At 42.6% G+C, this 19,147-nt stretch overlaps 1 protein-coding gene across 4 annotated transcripts in view; it reads right to left on the bottom strand.

Annotated features, from left to right (window-relative positions):
- The window catches only part of GRIK2 (glutamate ionotropic receptor kainate type subunit 2), a 653,495-nt gene extending 634,836 nt beyond the window's left edge, over positions 1-18,659 (bottom strand). For 3 of the 4 annotated variants that reach the window (XM_004422155.3, XM_087443925.1, XM_014781130.2), the window contains exons 1-2: positions 17,826-18,504; positions 13,024-13,430 (exon numbers count right to left, since the gene is read on the bottom strand). In XM_004422155.3, the coding sequence (XP_004422212.1) occupies positions 13,024-13,138 (115 nt within the window). In that variant the 5' untranslated portion in view covers positions 13,139-13,430; positions 17,826-18,504. Of the gene's footprint in view, positions 1-13,023; positions 13,431-17,825; positions 18,505-18,564 lie in introns of those variants that run through there. The other variant, XM_087443926.1, reaches the window with a different exon arrangement.
- Positions 18,660-19,147: the final 488 nt, after the last annotated feature.

Here is a 19,147-nt window from a genome sequence, read left to right as displayed (position 1 = left end):
AAATTGTACCATCAATAAGGTGTTTCCTATACATAATTCTGTATAAAGTCTCCCAGATTCAAAGTTAAATTATAGGAATACACTTAATAAACTGATATTTTGCCTGGTAGGCAATATGGAAAACAGTTACCAATAATTTGGACAGATAAAGATATTATCAGTTTGTTTGTTGTTGTTTTTGTGTGTGAGGAAGATTAGCCCTGAGCTAACATCTACTGCCAATCCTCCTCTTTTTGCGGAGGAAGATCGGCCCTGAGCCAATATCCATGCCCATCTTCCTCCACCGTACAGGTGGGACGCCTGCCACAGCATAGCTTGACAAGCGGTGCACAGGTCCGCATCCAGTATTCGAACCTGTGAACCCCGGGCCGCCAAAGCACAGCGCACGAACTTAACCACTACGCCACCGGGTGGGCCTCAATATTATCAGTTTTAATAAAAAAGCAGTATATATAAGTATTGACAATGTCTACCTGAAACAAATATCTAAGAGCATTCTGGTTTCATTCCACAGGTAGTGTCCAGATTTTAACTCTTGGCACCATAATCTAACATTGATCCAGAGAGTGTAATCAAAGCAATGGGCCTGGGGGTAGGGGTGGGCATGGTATTGTCCAAGAGGTTTCTAATGAACACCACCCTGGCTGGACTCTATTTTCAGCCTGGATTCTGGGCTATTTACATGTATTCACGGCAACCAAGTTGGGGTCTTCTTAACTAGAGCAGATGTCTGCTGGAAATTTTTTCTGATAGGTGTTGGGAAAACAAAATTTTAAAATGATCTACTAAGGGCTTCTTTAGTAGGAAGTTGAAAGGGAAAGGTCCCACAACTATACATCAGCCTAGACATTATTTGTAAAACAACACCTGTTTAAGATCCTTTGGGCTACAAGATTGGTTATGTGAGTATGAATATTCTAAATGCTTAGGTTTTAAAGAATCAGTCAGCCCTTCAGTGATATGCTGAGAGCCCAACACTGTGTGTGTTCTGTGAGGAATGATAAAATATCCAAGCCACAACCCTTATCTACAAAATTTACTCATTGTTTTATGTAGCCTACTCATGATTATCAACTGCCAATCCAGAAAGCTGATGAACCTGATCATTATAAACAGAGGAACTGTAAATGTTAAGGTCAAAAAATTCCTTAGGATTATCTAGCTCAGTGGTTGATTCTCAACCTGCCTGCGAGTTTTGTTTCATTTAAGTACATTATTTAAGAGTTTTCTAAACAAGAAAAGGTACCACAACTATGCAGTTGTGAAACTATGCAGTTGTGAAAAATTTTAAACCACAGAATCTCCAAGTTTGGGAACCAGGAATTTAAATTATTTAAAGCTCCTTCCATTCTGATGTGAAACTAGGTTTGGGTACCACTGATTTGATCAAATTTTCTTGCCAATGCTTGAATTTATTCTTCAGAATCCCTATCTAAAACAGACCTTTTGGAAGAAGCAAAACTTGATCTAGATTTTAAAGGATAGTTGATGTACGGAACAGTGAAAGGAAGAGAAATGCATGTTAGAAAACAACCTGGGGATGAGTGATTGGAACATCACCCCCAATCTCCAAGAAGGCTTCCTGAGGGATCAACCCAGAATTCTTACGGGAAGATGACTGAATGGAATACTGCTCTGTCCTTCACCCGCTGGAAGCAGGAACTCGACTTCACATATTCCAACATCAGTTCTGCCACTGTGCAGAACTGCTTCCAGGAAACACAAAAACCACGCTTAAGACAGGAGAGTATTTTTCAGCCTGTATTTAGTCCATTCCTTCTTTGGATTATCATAAAAATCTTTAGACTGCCTCTCCTTTAACCCACTCAACACCAGGAAATTTTCCTAATAAACTTCCAATTCTGAAGTTTTGAAAACTTTCTCAAAATTTTCCTAATATAGAAGTGTATTATAAGTTGCGTACACTTTTCAAATGGTCTCCGGGATTCTCTAATGTGGCACCACTAGCGGTGGGGGGAGGCATCTTCATCTCTCTCTACCCAACCCTATGCTGATCCTCCCAACAATGGGTTAGATCTTGAAAAAAAGAGCCAAAGGTAATTTAGAGGGGCCTTAGGGAAGAAATGTGGTTAGTGGTGTATGGCTGGCACCAGTTGTGCCTTAAAGAGCATGCCCCAGAAAAACGGGCTAGGACAGCTCCTTGATGAAGATGCCAATGTAACCATAGCAAGTCCCATTATCTATCTCAAACAATTGTAGCAAATCTGAATGTCTGTGCACCTTTCCTGAATCAACACAAATGGATCAAATATAGTCACTTGTGTGTCTATAAAACTTGAAAAATAGCTAAAAGTTCATCATAGGCAGATAGATGAAGAATGAAGATGAAGAGTGAAATCAGGTACAGATCTTCAGAAAATGTTTGGGAAAATAAACTAGAAAAACTATACAGTTGTAAAAAAGTGAAAAATCTTAAGACACAGGACTTAGCATGATTTCTTTGCTTATTATTTTTGCTTTTAGTTGTGACTTGTTTCCTACTTATATTCTGGATATTTGATAATGCCAATTAAATTCCTGATGTTTAAAGAAGAAAAAGAAACTATGGACTTGCTCTTCAATAAAACTACTAACTCTGAAGGAAGTTTGTTCTACTGGTCAATAAATCCTTTTCAAGATATTTATAATAGCTTCAGGGCATTACAAGGAAGACTATTTAAGAATAATTCAGAAAAGACAGACATCTTAAATGTTTATGCAGTTTAAGAAGTTGAATGACATACATGAGTGATAAATTTTACTTTGTTCCACACGTACACAATAAATAACTACAGTTTCAATCCCAAAAGTCCTTTTCTGCCACTAAGGCCAGAGTTCTACACATTTTCCTATTAATTTCAACATTATCCTTGGAAGTTAAACAGATAGCAAGTAATACCCATTCTACAGAAATGGAAGTCAAGGCCCAGTGAGATTTAATTATTTTTCCTAATTCATAGCTACTAGAAGACAAAGAGTAAAATTCATGACTGAAACAACTAAATTCAGAGTCTTGGGTCCTGAGTTCACATAGAATTATTATATAAACATATTTGTTGTTAGTGCCATCGAGCTGATTCTGACTTCTAGCGACCCTGTGTACAGCAGAGCAGAACGCTGCCTGGTCTTTTTGCGCCATCCTCTCACCTTCTGGCGCTATGTCAGACAACGCTCTGCTGCTATTCATAAGATTTTCAAGGCCAATTTTTTCAGAAGTAGGTGGCCAGATCTTTCTTCCTAGTCTATCTTAGTCTGGAAGCTCCACTGAAACCTGTCCACCATGGGTGACCCTGCTCATATACGAAACACTGGTGGCATAGCTTTCAGCATCACAGCAACACGCAGCCACCATCAGGATGACAACCGACAGACGAGTAGTGTGGTTTCCTGACTGGAAAATGAACCCAGGCTGTGGCAAATCTTAACCACTAGACGACCAGGGCTGGCTATATATGTATGTATATACATATAATGTTTCAGGTAATGGAGATCTCTTGGAATTAGACATAAAACATTGAGAATGCCTTGGAGGCAATTTGTTGCATCCCTCAAAGATGCTAATGGTACTTTTAAATTGTCCTCCAATGCATTTTCCTTTAGATTAACTGGAAACTTTTCCTTGCTTAATCATTTGATCTGGCCATATATTAAAAAGATATTCCTTTATTTCATTTCAGAATTTCACTTAAGAAGTACCTGTGATCAAAAACCAAGAACTTCTTAAAGGCTTCAATGATTAAGGACAAAGATAGGTCCTTTGACTCCATTTCAGTAAGAGAGAGAAAGGAGATCCACTTATTCTTCATAAAATGCAAGCAGCAGACTGAGAAGCCACTTGACTGCTGGTTGCAGACCAAGTCAAACCCATCCTTTCACCTTCAACGGCTTTCCTGGGGCTACAGACAGGACTCTAAACCCCATAACCTAAATATTAAAGCTCTGATAAAGCAAGGCCTTATCTGTCCTCCAACAGGGCTGGTCCATTCCCCATCCCAAAGCTCACCTTCTTAATTTCTGCCTAAATTCCTTTTCCTGTGCTGAGTCTTCCACCAATGATACATTTCTCCTTCCCTTCCCTATCACGCAATTTTTTTATAGGAGAGAGTCCCATCTCTCCTATAAAAATGCAAGCCTACGGGCCGGCCCCATGGCTTAGCGGTTAAGTGTGCGCTCCGCTACTGGCGGCCTGGGTTCGCATCCCGGGCGCACACCGACACACCGCTTCTCCAGCCATGCTGAGGCCACGTCCCACATACAGCAACTAGAAGGATATGCAACTATGACATACAACTATCTACTGGGGCTTTGGGGAAGAAAAAAAGGTGGAGGATTGGCAATAAATGTTAGCTCAGAGCTGGTCTTCCTCAGCAAAAAGAAGAGGATTAGCACAGATGTTAGCTCAGGGCTGATCTCCCTCACAAAAAAAAAAAAAAACAATGCAAGCCTACAATAATCTCCTTTAAACAACTATAGCAGGGCCAGTCACGGTGGCCTAGAGATTAAGTTCAGCATGCTCTGCTTCAGTGGCCCAGCTTTGGTTCATGGGTGCAGACCTATACCACTCGTCTGTCAGTGGCCATGCTCTGGCTGTGAGTCACATACAAAATAGAGGAAGACTGGCAACAGATGTTAGCTCAGCGTGAATTTTCCTCAGCAAAAAAAAAAAACAACTATTGTATATACTTTCTGCACCATTCAATTGGTACTTTAATATGTATATCCTTTTTCCCTTTAGTTAGATTACAAACTCCTTGAGGTCAGAAGCTGGGTCTTATAATTCTATTGGCCTGACACATAATATGTATTCAGTTACTATTTGTTGAATGAACAGATGTGGTCAAAGCTTTGGACACAGGGGAAAGAAGATCTTGGCAGGCATGGGAGAGGGGGACAGAGAAAGCAAAAGAAGGAGAAAAAGAGAGAAAAGGATAATCTATGAGATAATATTCTATGCAAGAAAAGATGGAGGAAACAAAAGTAGGTAAATGTCTAGGGAAGCTACCAGAACCAGTGGCTCTTCCTATAATTGATGCAAAGCACAGAGAGCTAGAGCCTACACTGGAAAAACAGTATAGTTCACTGAAAAACATCACCAAACTGGCAGTCAGGATATTCATGTTTTGGTCTAAAATCTGACACTAACTAGCCATGACCAGAACAAGTTATTTAACTGCCTTTGGCAATTCATCTCTAAACTTAGGATACTAGACTCGATGATGTCTAAAGCCCCTTGGCTCAGATATTATAGGATTGTATAGTTTTCCTTCATCTTGAGAGAGTTTTCATTTCACTTCTTCTGGGCAAGGAGGGGCCTAAATGCACTAAAAGCTATGATAAACTGAATACAGAAGCCTCCGTTGGTAAAAAGAAGGGCAGGATTAAAAAGACAACATAAAATCGCCCAAATGCCTATGACTCTACTGAAGCAGAACATTTCTTTAATATTTGCTTTGCTTATTTGATCATTTTAGTTGAGCAATATTCTCATTAGGATAGGTCAAGGACTCAGAGTGAGACTGAGCTGCAGACAGAAATGGGAATTAGCAGCAACAGCTTCCAAGTACTTGCCTCAGTTCAATGATGGGAAAGTAGCTTAAAAGGGTGTAAAAAGCATTTAAAGATCCTTTTGATTGGGAGGAGATATGTCAATGTAAGAATATCATTGACATCTTATTTAAAATAATCACATGTGCTGGAAGATTTGGACTAATACAAGCAAAAAGGTCAATTTACAAAGCACTGAGATGTCTGGTAGTAAATCTAGAAAAGACGGAGTATCAAATGGCACTTGACTTCTCCTCTCAGCCTCCCCTACACATCAGTGCTAATTGCTCAGCTCTCCCTAGGCACCTGGTATTCTCTTTTGTATCTGCACATCTCTGTCACAGACAGAATCGACTGATCTAATAAACTCATCCAAACTTTACGGTCTAGGGACTATGTGCTCTCCCTTCCAGAATATACTTGTCTTAAAACAAGGCCATGGAAGAGGGCAAATGCTTAACCAAGTAGAAAGACTGATTGAATTACATGTATCACTGGTGAAAATATCTGAGAGCCACAACCTCCCCAGACTCTTTCAGATACACAGCCCTGCTGTCTAGTGACTTAGCTCTCTACTAAATCCAGAGAAGAATGTTTAGTTTTTAGTTAAAGAAATAAAGGGTTTAATCAACCAATAGGCAAATGCTGCTGTAAATGGAGAGGAACCTCAAAGCCCAAATATAATAATAAAATGAAAAATAAAAAATCCTGCAGAAAGATTTTGAGGGTCATCTCTAACTCCCACTTACATTAGTTTTATCAGATTAGTTTTATCAGATTAGCTAATTGTCACTTTGAAAATATAACAATATAAAATCTTTGGCCCTAAAGGTGTGAGGCAAGAGACAAACAAGCCTTACTTGTTTGGGGATCAATGATGCATGAGAAAAGCACGTGTTCCTTAGAGAACCTGCGGAATGTGGGGTGGGCTGGAGGGTGCAAACTGGTGCCCTTTGGGCCACGTCCCACCTGCTTTTGGTCAGCTGACTGCTTTTGGTTTTGGTCAGCTTAGAATTTTTTATACAATTTTAAAAATTATGTCCAATTAAAGTTTGGGAGATTTTTATATGAAAATATGTTTCAGGGTTTTCTGAAAGAAATAATCCAAGAAACTGACGACTCTGAGTAGACAATTCCACAAGGCAAGAAGCAGTTGGAGGGAACAATCTCATAAGAGACAGAGGCTTGACTTTCACCTTAGACTGGCTGTCATTTAGTGTTCTCAATCTATAGTAAGGAACTGCTCTTTTTCCGGGGACAGAAGGAGCCTGAATGCACTAAAGTATGATAACCCAAATGCAGAAGTTTCAGTAAGAAAAAGGAGCACAAGATTAAAAAGACAACATAAAACAGATCAAATACCAATTACTTTATTGAAACTGTAGAAGAATATTTCTTTATTATCTCTGCAGCTTCTCTACTATAAACAAGCTTTGTTTATAACAAAAAATTACCAATAATGAAACTTTAAAAGAAAAGTCAAATTTGTTTTTTTCAGTTACAGAAAAGAAAGGATTCATCAACACTAACCCTCAACACCCTGTATACTCTCAAAGAATTTTAAATGTCTTTTGTTTTTGAAATAAGAGGGATATATAATTCCATTTATTAAGTCAGCTCTTAAAAATATTTCCTCACTGAAACTTGGTCCTAAACCTAGGTCCACAGTATATGATGAGGGTCTAAAGAAAGCTTATTTAACCTACATTAAATCTGGATAATGCATTAATGAGTCTTTTAAAGGGATCATTTTAATTCCCCAATCTTCAACCATAAAGACTATATAGTGCTAATCTGCCTTGCCCTTTCGATTAAACTTGTTAAGGACGTTCTATTTAGTCAGCACCCAGAATGGGCCATTAAAATTCTTGTTCGGTAAAAGTTGTGTTCAGTGCTCTGTTGTTTTAAATTCCATTAAATCCAAACGGTCTTTATCGCTCCATGACCACTGTGACTTCAATCAGCCAATTTAATTACCTTACAAAATTGTCAGCAGAAGCAGCAAAGAAAAACAGGAAGCCCTATGACGTTATCAGATTGAAATCTTCCTCTTCAGTGTTTAATCTGGACCAGTCCATAATGATGATGTGTGCCTACTTCCTTCCCTTTCCGAGGCTTTTGACCTCACCTTTCTTGCTAAGATTTAGGGTTTCAGATTCATTTGAAGCACTTCTTGTACCTTGATAACCAGACTAAAAATTGAAAGCCCATAGAAGATAAAGCTTCACCTACCAAATGCAAAACAATCAACAATTCCATTTCAATACATCAGACCATCCTACTGAGGAAAACCTGGGATCTCCCGCAAACCCCAGGTATTATGGATGGGGTAGATTAACGATTTAAAGTATAGCACAGTTGAAAGACAGTGAACTGCTTTCTACTCTGATCTGTAAAAATGGACATTGACAATTTCCAGCGAATAAATGTAATTGGAGCTGCAATAACACAGTAAAATTCTAAGAAAAGAAGGAGAAAATGAATTCATCGCACTTGAATTTCTACCACAAAGACCATTTTCTTTATCAGAAATTTTGATAATTAAAAGAAAATCAAAGATTATGTCATCATTATCATAGACAACACTTTATTTAATGGTGAATAGACTTGAAAAGGCTCTGATAATCAATGATACGTCCTCATTTGGCCTATGGTATGTTCCTCCTTTGTGTGGGAGCAATTCACATTAACTTTCCTGTGCTGAGTAAATGTTGAAACAGTGTCATTTGAGAATTCAGGGAATGAACACACTGCAATGATCACTTGAATTAAACTAAAAAGCAAAAGGTGTCTGTCTAAAGAAATGTCTACTGACATATAAACCCGTGTTCACTTCTGAAAGACAACCTCACGAAGCCAGAAAATGTGTTGAGTTCCATGTGTCTGAGTGGAGAAGGGGTGCTATTTCTAGAGGACGAAAAGATCATTTTTCAAAGTCATTTTCTGAAATGAGTGTGCCTCCGTCGATGGATCACATCAGAGTTATTCTTTGAAGCTTTAAGAATAAGTGAGAACTTATGTGAAAAACAGATTTTTTTTTTTTTTTTTCTTTTAGCGTGGCCGTTGTGTTGGCGATTCTTGGAAAGATTTCCCTCCCCTGCTTTCCAGAGCTCAGCTGAGCCGGTGTTGGGGCTTTATCTGTTTCAGACAGTAGCCGCTATTACTCCCCCATCCCCGCCTCCCAAGAGCCAGTTTTCCTGCTTCCAGATGTAAAACCACTCCTCCTTCCCGCCCACCTCACCTCCCAAAGGAAGAAAAATCTCTTTCAAAGAACTTGTAGAGAGTGGCAGCTTCTAAGCTCAGTCAATTCACTCACACTCCTCGATGTTGTAGTACATGTGCTACTAATTATTATATCTGGGAGCACATGGGAGGGCCACCAAATAGGGGGATTCCCATAGGAACCCTTTCTGTTCCCTCTCCTGTCATGGGTTTTATTATCTGGGCTGTCCCTGAGCTGGTTGCCTTCACTGTCAGCACGTGCGCAGGGACGTGGCTACGTGCTGTGCCACGGCCCCGTGGCCAGCGCGCACTGACAACCAGGTCCAAGCACGTCTGGGGAGAAGACTTCGCCTTTTAAGAAAGCCGTTCCACTGGCATGCTTAAGAGAAAAGCTAGATCGAAACATGTGAAGGGAAGAAGTGGCCTGCCACGTGCTCGGCTCCTGGGAAAGGACTATCTCGGAGAAGCCGCCCAGGAGTTTGGGAGAAATTCTGGGTTGAGTCTTCGCTCCTGGCGTTCTAAATGACAGTTCACACAAGGAATTTGAAAAACACGACCTCGAAGATCAGAAACAAGTGGTGGCTTAAGAAATGATTCCTTAAAGAAGGTGCCGAAGCCCCCAAACTCCGAGCGGAGTGCCAGCAGTGCGCGGAACCCCGTCCAGAGCCGGGTTCCACTCCTCCCCACGCTTTCCCAGGAGCAGAGGTCGAGCAGACCGGAAAGAGAAGGGCGGCGAAAGTAACAAAAGAAATGTTCAAGTCCCGCCAGGCCACAGTTCAGCTGGGTGGCTGTGGAATTGGGGGTCACGCCCCCGCGGACGGAAGGATCCCGCCTTCGCCCCCTCCAGCCGCTAGCAGGGCCGGGACGCAGCTGCGGGGAAACAAAGGTGCCTCGTTTACATAGTGCAGGACGCGCGGCGCCCCGAAGCGGGAGCGCCGGAGGGAGGGAGGCCTGGCTTGGGGCGTCGCAGGCTCGGCGCCTGGAAAAGCCGGCCCGAGAACGTCCGGCCTGACCTGGAGCGGGGGAACTGACTCTAACTGTCCAAGATCTACCTTGTCCCCTGACAACGTGCCCGCTGGGTGGTCGCCCTGGAGAAGCCAAGCTGTGCCGAGCCAGGAGGAAAGGCGGGGAAACGGCGACGACCCACGGCGAGGCGCCCACCCGCCTGTTTGCGAGGATCTGACCCTTGGCTGACCCTCAGGTTGCTACCCCCACTGCCCCAGGCTGCCTTAAAGCTTCGGGAACATGCCGTTGAGTCGACGCTCGGAGGATCTGCTCTTGGAGATGTTTGCTAAGAGGCCGCGGAGGAGCAGGCCTGGGGGTGCAGCCTGGCGGGAAGCAGCCGGGTGGGACGGGTGGGGGAGATTGGGGGGACTCCCGGGCAGAAGCGCTCCTGGGCGCGACTGCAGAAAGTTTTCTCGGGCACTAAAGAGAGGAGTCACTGTGCCAAAGTGTCAGACTTGCTTTGCGAGAGCGCATTTGTCCGCTCGTGTGTATGCGTGTGTGTGAGAGAGACTGCGCACCCAAAAGACGGGCGGGGTGGCGAGGGACTCCGCAAGGGTCAGCACCCTGAGCGGGGCTGCTCCCCGATCCACAGATGGTGGTAAGAGGACGCAGGCTGAAGTCACACAGTCCTAATGGGAGCGGGGGGAAAGGAAAGCGCGGAGCCCGTGAGGGTGGTTTTCCCCTACCTACGGGACGGGGGGCTGCGGCGCAGGGCCGGGCTCCGCGGTTGCCATAGCGCCGCGGTGGAAGCGCCAGGCGGCTGGCAGCTGCTGGGCACGCCGGGGTTGGTGGAGGAGGTGGGGGAAGGGACTGGATGCCACCTCATCAGCAGAGGCGGCAGGTCTCACCCGCACCCTGCGGGCCCCTGCCCAGGGGCAGCTGCTCTACTAGCAGCTCCAACCCCTTCCTTTCCAAGGCACAGGGCCAGGGATGAGTCTCTGGTTCGCCTTTTCAGCCAAAGTTGAAAATAACCTTTCTCAAGAGTGGCTTATATGGGCTCAACCAACCATCCATTCCACTCAAAACATGTTTTCCCCAGAAGAAAATAAAACTCCCACTATTGCCTCAAACTAGCCCCAGTAGGGAAATGTTCCCATGATTACAATGTACACAGTCCTTCCCCACAACTCAGGTCAAAAATCAGAGAAAATGGGTCTACACGTGGAAGATGTGTGAAGTTAATGGAGAAAATAACAGGTTATCTAGTAACTGTGTTGTTAGTTTAGGGTATCAAGACTGATGGGAAGCTCTTTGCCTAATCCCCTATTTCTTAAGGACATTCTTAGTAAGCATTGGTCGAGGAAAATGTATTTTTGTGTGTGTGTCAGCTCTTTTGGAAAGCTGCTACACACTCTGCTACAGTCGCCAAGATTTTTAATATGAAGATATGAAATGATCAGCGAATGTAACAATCTAATGATTCAGCAAATATTGTGCTGCAAGACCAGAGCAGCAATAATTAAATCTTTAGAGTATAGTGGCAGTTTTCCAGCACCTAGTCTTCTTTTTTTTCCCACCCAGTTTGCAAACACACTAAGACACGCTCATTCACAAACACACTTCAGAAGATATCTCAGTATTCCAAATAAGTAGGTTGTACTACTCAAAATATTGGGCAAAACTACCATACTGTAGCACTTACCGTGCCTGAAGCAGAACAGCTGAACACACACACATTTCCAGTGATATAGGGACCTGTTTAATCTCATCCACAGAAACAAGCATTCCTGTGGACGCTTGTTGCTAAGAGCAACGTGCTTAAGTACTATCTAAAGGCACAAAGAAAACAGGAAAACTACTACAGTAGCAATCCAGTTACAACCCATTGTGTTTTTCTGTCTTTACCAGCCTTGTGGACTCCAGGTGTCAATGTGTTGGGTGGGGGGAGGGAAAGGTAGGGTTCCCTTTTTTAACACGTGAAAAGCATTCCTACTCTGGTTCCACAAAGCCTGAGAGAGATGAAAAATTTTATCATTATAGAAAAAGCACCTGGGAAAAAGGAAAGCGAGAAGATGCTGTTGACATAATAGGAGATGCAGGTAATCACTCTTCGATTTAAATTTGACAGAGTGACTTAATGTATCTGCTTTTATCTCAAAGACACATACTTAGGATTATATGGTTCCTTGCATTCTTTGGTCTAAATCCACTTGAAATGTCAAAGGAGGCCCACAGTGGGAGCATTTACCCTGTTGGCTGTCTCCTTTCTTGCTCTTATCTACTTAACTGAACTTTCCCTGACTAGTTCTGCTCCTACTATAACTCTATTGGCCATCCAGAGCCCCTGAGCATTGCCCACGCTTCATTTCCTCCAAGCAAACGTTCTGACCAGTGTTTCCACTGGAGTCCCACGTTTAGATTTTCCTTCGACCTCTAAGGAAACCCTGATTCCTTAGGAAAGCAATAGATCTATAACTGCCACCTCGGCTCTTTTATCATGCCACAATGAAATAAAGAAGCAGACCTCCCATACACAACGACCCTCCACCCAATCACCACTGTTAATCGTTTATTAGTCCAGAACGCGCAGTGAGAAAGCTGTGAGGAGAACTCACAAGTTAAAAACAAACAAAAACCATTTCTTATGACGCTATTTCACTTCGGCTAAGCAGCAGCCTCCCCTTGTTAAGCAGAGCATTCAACGTTACAACAATATTTTTAAAAGCTCCGCGTCTCCGTAGGGGCACCAGAGACTGGAAAAGCAGTGAAATTAACCGAAAAGGCTCTCTGATGAAATCAAAAGGGTTAGCGCCTTTCACTTGCGGACTTGTCCGTACCCCGGGTGGAAGCGGACAGACGCCAACTCGCAAACGAGTTAGCAGATATTATTAACTCATCAGCCCGGCAAGCTGAGAGGCGTGTAGCCCCGGCGCGCACATTGGTGAGCACCGCGCAGCCCCCCAAGCCGGGAAGGCTCCAGGGAGAGAGGCGGGCGCCGCTCTGGCCATACCCCCAGCGTCATCACCATCTCTGTGGCAGGCTACTGTGGGGAGGTATGCAGCGACCACTACCACACACTGGCACCCATTTCATCCTCCCACGGCTAAAAAATTTAAAAAAATTAAAAAAAAAAATGAAAAGCACAAGGGGGTTCTTAAAACCCCGGGAGGCGACGGAGCAGTGAACAGGTTGGAATGCATCGAGCCCACCCGCCTGGCAGAGCCCACCCGCCCGGCAGAGCGAACCCGCCTGTTTACATCCGGACGCCTCGGAGCCGGATACCAGGCAATGGAGAGAGATGGGGAATCTTACCAAATCTTAACACATGTGTGGTTCCTTGAGAATATCCAATCCACAGTAAGCAGAGCAGGAGTTTAATGGTGCGCCTGAAGACTGGATTACTTAGAATCGGGGAAATAATCTTCATGGTGTTTCTGTGTCCACACGCGCGGCACCCACTTCCCCGATCTAGCGTTAGGCTCCCGGTTCGGGTAGGAATGAGGATGCGTCGAGTGGTGGCCGCAGACACGATCACGGCATGGTCACAGAGATAGGAAGGAGTCTCCGCTTCCCAAACCCATTAGCAATCGCTGCATGTTCTTCACTCACTGCGCCAAGGAGCAACCTTCCACTGCAAGGGATGGTGGGACATCCATGTTAGTCGGGGAGCATCCGGGAGAAATCCAGTACTCACACCCACAATGTCCGGCCGCGCGAGCCTGGGGAAGCGGAGGAGGAGGAAAATCAATAGCAAATCCAGCCTTGGAAACTGCCGAGGTGTCAGTTGCAAGCCACAGTCCCAGCACAAAAGGCGCTTGGCTCGCAAAGGTTTTGCCAGGCCCTATTCTACTGCACTGCTGCACAGCTTCTGACGTGAAGCCAAGATTAAGTGAGAAAAATTGAGATAGCTGCTTGCCTCTTACGGCTCTCTGCCAGTGAGATTCCCAGTATCTATTATGCAACCGATCTGATCTCCTGCCTTGAGTTGCAAGAAAGAAGTCGGATTTATTTATGTGGAGACAGGTGCTTTTATTTTCAATAAGAGTCTGCTAAGAGAGTGACTGATGTATGCAAGAGGACTTCTTACAATCAACTGATGAATTTTAATAAATGACATGCTAAGTCAAAGTCACTTTGCCTAGGAGTTGTAAAAAAGGAAGTGGTCTAAGACAGAGGAATTTACTGCAAATGTAACTTGTGTTTAGGTTGAAAGAGGGTCTTATTTATACTTTTAAAATTTGTCCAGGAATGAATATAGATTGGAGTGCAATTGGAGAAGTGGAGATAGTCTTTAAAAACTTGAGTGGGACATTCCTTGATACTACCCAGGAATAGAAATAGATTTCTTCTAGTGGTCTTTTAGGGGGGGAAATGTTGAGTTAAAATGAAGGAATCATATTTTCCCACCCATTTTTTTAGCTCATCTAAAAAGACAATGATGTTTAAATTGGTGCAGCAAACTCCAAAGGCTTCAATAATTTATGCCCAAATTTCTTCTCATTTTGGTTTTTTGATAATGTTCTTCTTTAAGAGGTAAAATATGGATCATAGCTTGAGCAACATTGAGTGTCACATTTTTTTGTCTAAAAATGCCTTATTATTTTCTACTGTTCTGGTCAGAATATGTCTTGGCTTTCACAAGCAGCAATTTAGTTAAGAAAAAAGGTACAGAAATATATTTTCTTTTAACATAAAAATATATTTTATTGTTGAAATAGGTAACATGCTGCCCTCCAGGCATATAGATAAAAATATCCAATCTTAATATTTTACATTAGTAAGTGAAACCAAGATGGACAGTAATAAATACATTAATATATATTAATATTTTTAATTTGTGCTTTCAAGAAGCACAAAAGGTAAACTGCTGGACCTCTATCTTAAAATTAATCTCTTTTGCATAAACTAACAGGGCATAGGTTAAACCTTATGAAAAATTATAAGAATATCTTGTCTGAAGAATATCTAATTTTTAATAAGGAGTGATATGAGTACTGTTTCCTCTAGATAGCAGAAAAAACAATGTGATGTTTTTATCCCATCATAGTAATTTTTTTCAATCTGTTTTTTCTTAAAATATTGTAAACGCTGATATGAAAATAAACCTACATTTTTCAAAGGCATTAAGTGGGAATTGATTTTTTTTTAAGATGGAGGCATAACTGCAGTGTCAAAAATAAGTGTCATGAATGGCTAGTTCTGCAGTGTAGCAGGCAATTCAATCAAATAATCTGACTATTTGAGCACTTTAAAAGGAACACCTTGTGCTAAAACTAAGGGTGTCTAGCGACTCCTTCAGTCCATGTTCAAAATATCTCTTGCAAGACATATACAGCCCAACATGTTCTGTCTTGTACTTGCTGTCTCATTTATTCCATTCTATTTGTTCTTTTTCTTTTTGATCCTAGCAGAGATAATAATGACTGTCAGGGCAACAATAAATATTCTTCGTTTTTTCATCTGTTAATATAATTGATATCACTACCTGAAAATAGCATGTTCTGTTGTGACTAATCAAAATGCTGCAATATTGCAGTGTAGCTGGCATTTAATGGAATCTGAGAAAACAAAATGTACTATAACTCCTTGTTCATTTATTCTGTTAACATAATGGCATTTGACATTACAGTTTTAACTTCTCTACTTAAAACTAGCATTCTAAACTATTTAGTTTTTGTGGGATTATTTATTGGATGTGTAGTTAGAAAAGTGAAAGATCAAGCTTCCAGATTCATGAAGTTCTTACACAGTAAATTAAACAGTAAAAAGTCTATCATAAATTTTTTGTACTATTAGTTGGTCCCCAAAGAACCAATTTTGCACACATGCTAAATTAGGCATTTACATCCATCAACTAATCTGAAAGGCTTCAACACGACAGACAGCAACTCCACCTGTCCAATTGAACTTCTGCAAGACAGGAGAAGACCTTTCTTCAGGACCGCGGACAGCGCTCCAGGCATCTATTTATTCTGGAGTAGTACATTGAAAGTAGTACATCGAATGGGTAATGTGCCATTTGAAGTGACAATGTGCATATTCCTACTACACAGAGTCTGGGAATTTGAATTATTGAATTATTCACATGGCCAAGAGGACTATTTTGTCAACTGTATTGTGTGTATATTTCAGTGTGACTTATGGGGATTGTGTGGCCTACCCAGGATGTGCTAATAGTCATCCTTTTCCAGGGCATACTACTACAAAAGCCATTTACATTAACTTTTGAGTTCCCTCCTGAGTGCTAAACTACCTGTTTCTCAGTACAAAAAACTGCCTGAAAGACCACCAAGAATTCAGAATACTGAATAACATGCTGTCAATATTCAGTGGCTAAAGACATTTCTAAAATGTACAACTAGTTTTTGCTTTCACATTCTCCACCTCCAGATTTCCATCTGTTACAAGGGTAATCAGATTAATTCTCATTCTTTCTCATTACAGATCACTCACTCCCAAGGCAAAAACCACCACAACAAAACCCCTAAAAATACTTCCCCAATACTAGAACAGAACGATTTGGTGGTGTAAAGCAATTTTGAAGTTATTACAAGTTTTTCACCAATACTGATACCATACATCATAGTTCTGTGGCTATATGAAGGATTGATAAAGTCATTATATAGTATTCACTGACCAGATTTAACTCTCTTTTAAAAATTGTGTCAGTTTTGTAATTTGCTCCTTTCTCAAAGAAAAAAACCCACTATTCGGTGTCAGACGATCATATATATTTAATAATAGTGAGATTTACACACCTTATTCCATGGTTTCATTTGCTTTTTTTTTTTCTCATTTAACCATATGGCAACCTTCATTTCTAGGAGCCAAAGCTCTGTAGGTTCCAAGGTCAAAGCAGAGATGACAAACTGCAAATACACACATATATGCACACACAGAGAGGAGTTGTGTCTAAACGTAAGCCTCAAAGAAAAAGAAAAACCCCACAGAAGGCTGACATGAAGAGATATCAACCTATGATAAATTAGCAAAGAATAAAATACGTATCATGCTCATGCAAAGCTTGTTCCAACAACGACAACAAAAAGCTATTAGCTTCATCTTCACTATAGTTTTATATTTATTGACACTAATGACCTCTTATTCTTGGGCACTATTACTTGCGAAGCGATTTTAGTTTTCTATTCTCCCAGCGAAAATGAATCTTATTCTAGTTAGCTGCCACCTGCTGGGGCATGTACAAATGTGTAATAATCCTTACAGCACAATGTTTAAAAAGAGAATGCCTATACCTTTTGCAAGAAACAGCAAATACATAACCTAGGAATTTCAAAGGTATTTCAAATGTTCTTCCACGCCATATCTGTATTTAAATTTTTCGCATGGAATTCTTTCTAAGAATTCCATTTGACTTGTGACCAAAGTCCTGCTGTTATGTGATATTTGAGAAACCTCATCTTATAGTAACACCTGACCTATTCTTCCATGCATGTGGCCTGTTGTATTGCAGCTAGACTAAAATAAACAGCCTGTTCATCCATGGCATTAGAGGTGCCGGAGAATAAAGTCAGACCTGATGTCAGTTAAAACCACACTGTTGCACACTTGCACTCCACTCTTCCTAACTATGATTGCAATGCTATGTAATCTCTTGTGATTCCGAACACATTATCAGCTGTTCCACCAACATTCTGCTGCATTGATGATTAATGACATTTAGAGTTTTAATTAATTTTTAGATGCCGAAAAGAAGTGTATCTTAATTAAGAAATTGAATTAAAATAGATTTACACGTCCTGGAACCTTTTTTTTTTTTTTAATTTCATCCTGTGCAATCGTCAATGGGTTTAAATAGAAGAAGACAAACAGGTAAGACCTCTAGATATCACTTATTTTTCTATCACCTTCCTTCTGTGTGTTTCATTTTGTTTGTTTAATAAGTTCCTAAGGCCACTGGAAGCTGCCTTGGTAGTTACAGGAATGGTTTCTATAAAAAGTTATAAGGTAATGAACTTGGACAAATCGAGATTTAAATATTACTCCCTATCTTGCAGCAACTAAACTACAGACTAATTAAGATTCAAATAAATCAATCTCTTGTGAAATGAAAATAATCATTAATCCATAAGGCAATTTCTGATGACAATACTTACAGTGTGAAGATGAAGAAATGACAGAAGGTAATCTCTGTGTTACCAAAAGGATAGTAGTAGCAAGTTTTCTAATATCCCCTATTCCCCAAATTGGAAATCATTATCTCAGGAGCCTCAGCTGGGTCGTGTTGTTTAGTAAAGAACTCCTTGAAGGTAAAAATATCAGGGGATGAGAGTCATTAAAAGTTCTTGACGTTTATGATCCACACTGGTGACACTACTCCCCTTACCCTAGTGGGACGCCCTCCTAGTTTTTTCAGACACTATCAATACTGGCACCAGTTAAAATGAATGTCTGTACTTCTTCAACACAGAACTAAGGAGCAGGGTTAATGGAAGATTGGGAGGATGGAAGGAAGGCTGGGGAGTTCGTCACAGCGGCAGGCAGACACACAGCTTCTTGCCATCTGTCTCTCTTCGCCTCGCGTGAGTCCCAGTAGCTGAGGCCACTTCCTGACACGTCCACTTATTAAATTATTTTATGTGGAGAACGCGAGCGCCTGCAGCCAACCCAGCCACTGGCATTGACGGGAATTGGCTGAGGCGAGCGGGACAAAGCCACTCGCAGCAAATGGTCCAGCAGGTGCCCCGAGCGCACCCGGCTCCGCCGCGCTGCTGTTCGCCTTCTTCCTCTCCAGGCGGAAAATGCCCCTCGCCCACCCCGGTCCCTCTCCTCCTCGTGGGAACACACACCTCGGAGGCAGCCGGGAGCGGAGCCGACCCGGGGGGCAGTCCTTACCTTTCGCTGGGGGTGAGGTGGGCGGGGAGGGGGAGGGGTGGTCCTCCGGGAGGAGCAGCCGGAGGAGGTCGGGCGGGAAGTCCCCGGGTCCCGGACAGAGCAGCGCAGCCGCAGGCGCTGAGCGCGAGTGACGGCGGCGCGGAGACAGAGACCGTGGAGCAGCGGCGGTGGCGGCGGCGGCGGAGACGGACACGCCTCCTGGCGGGGGTTCCTCGCCTCTTGCTTTAAAGGCGCCGCGCTCCTTTCGCCTTGGCCCCTGCAAGTTCCGGGCCGCCGCGGCCACGAGGGCGCAGCTGCTGCACCCGGACCGCAGGAGCGAAAGCGCGAGGATTCTGGGCGCCCTCAGACTTGGACGTTATGTACCTTGCAGCCGGGACTTCATCCTCTGTGCACACCTCTGCCTGCCGTGGGATGGGGGGACCGGGAACGAGATGCTTGGCTGGGTTGTGATGCAAATCGCCAAGGAATTTGCCTGGCCCTGGGTGGTGAAAACACGTCTGAGGAGCCCGAGCACGTTTGTTCTGGGTGGTGGCTTTTATACCTCTCCGAAACCATAGCAACGAAACTTGTCTGCTGCTAGGAT

The sequence above is a fragment of the Ceratotherium simum genome, chromosome 19 (assembly GCF_057802395.1).
Source record: "Ceratotherium simum simum isolate JZ-2026a chromosome 19, ASM5780239v1, whole genome shotgun sequence".
NCBI classification, from domain to species: domain Eukaryota; kingdom Metazoa; phylum Chordata; class Mammalia; order Perissodactyla; family Rhinocerotidae; genus Ceratotherium; species Ceratotherium simum.
Note: the sequence above shows the minus strand (reverse complement) of the source record. Positions and strands in the feature narration are given on the sequence as shown.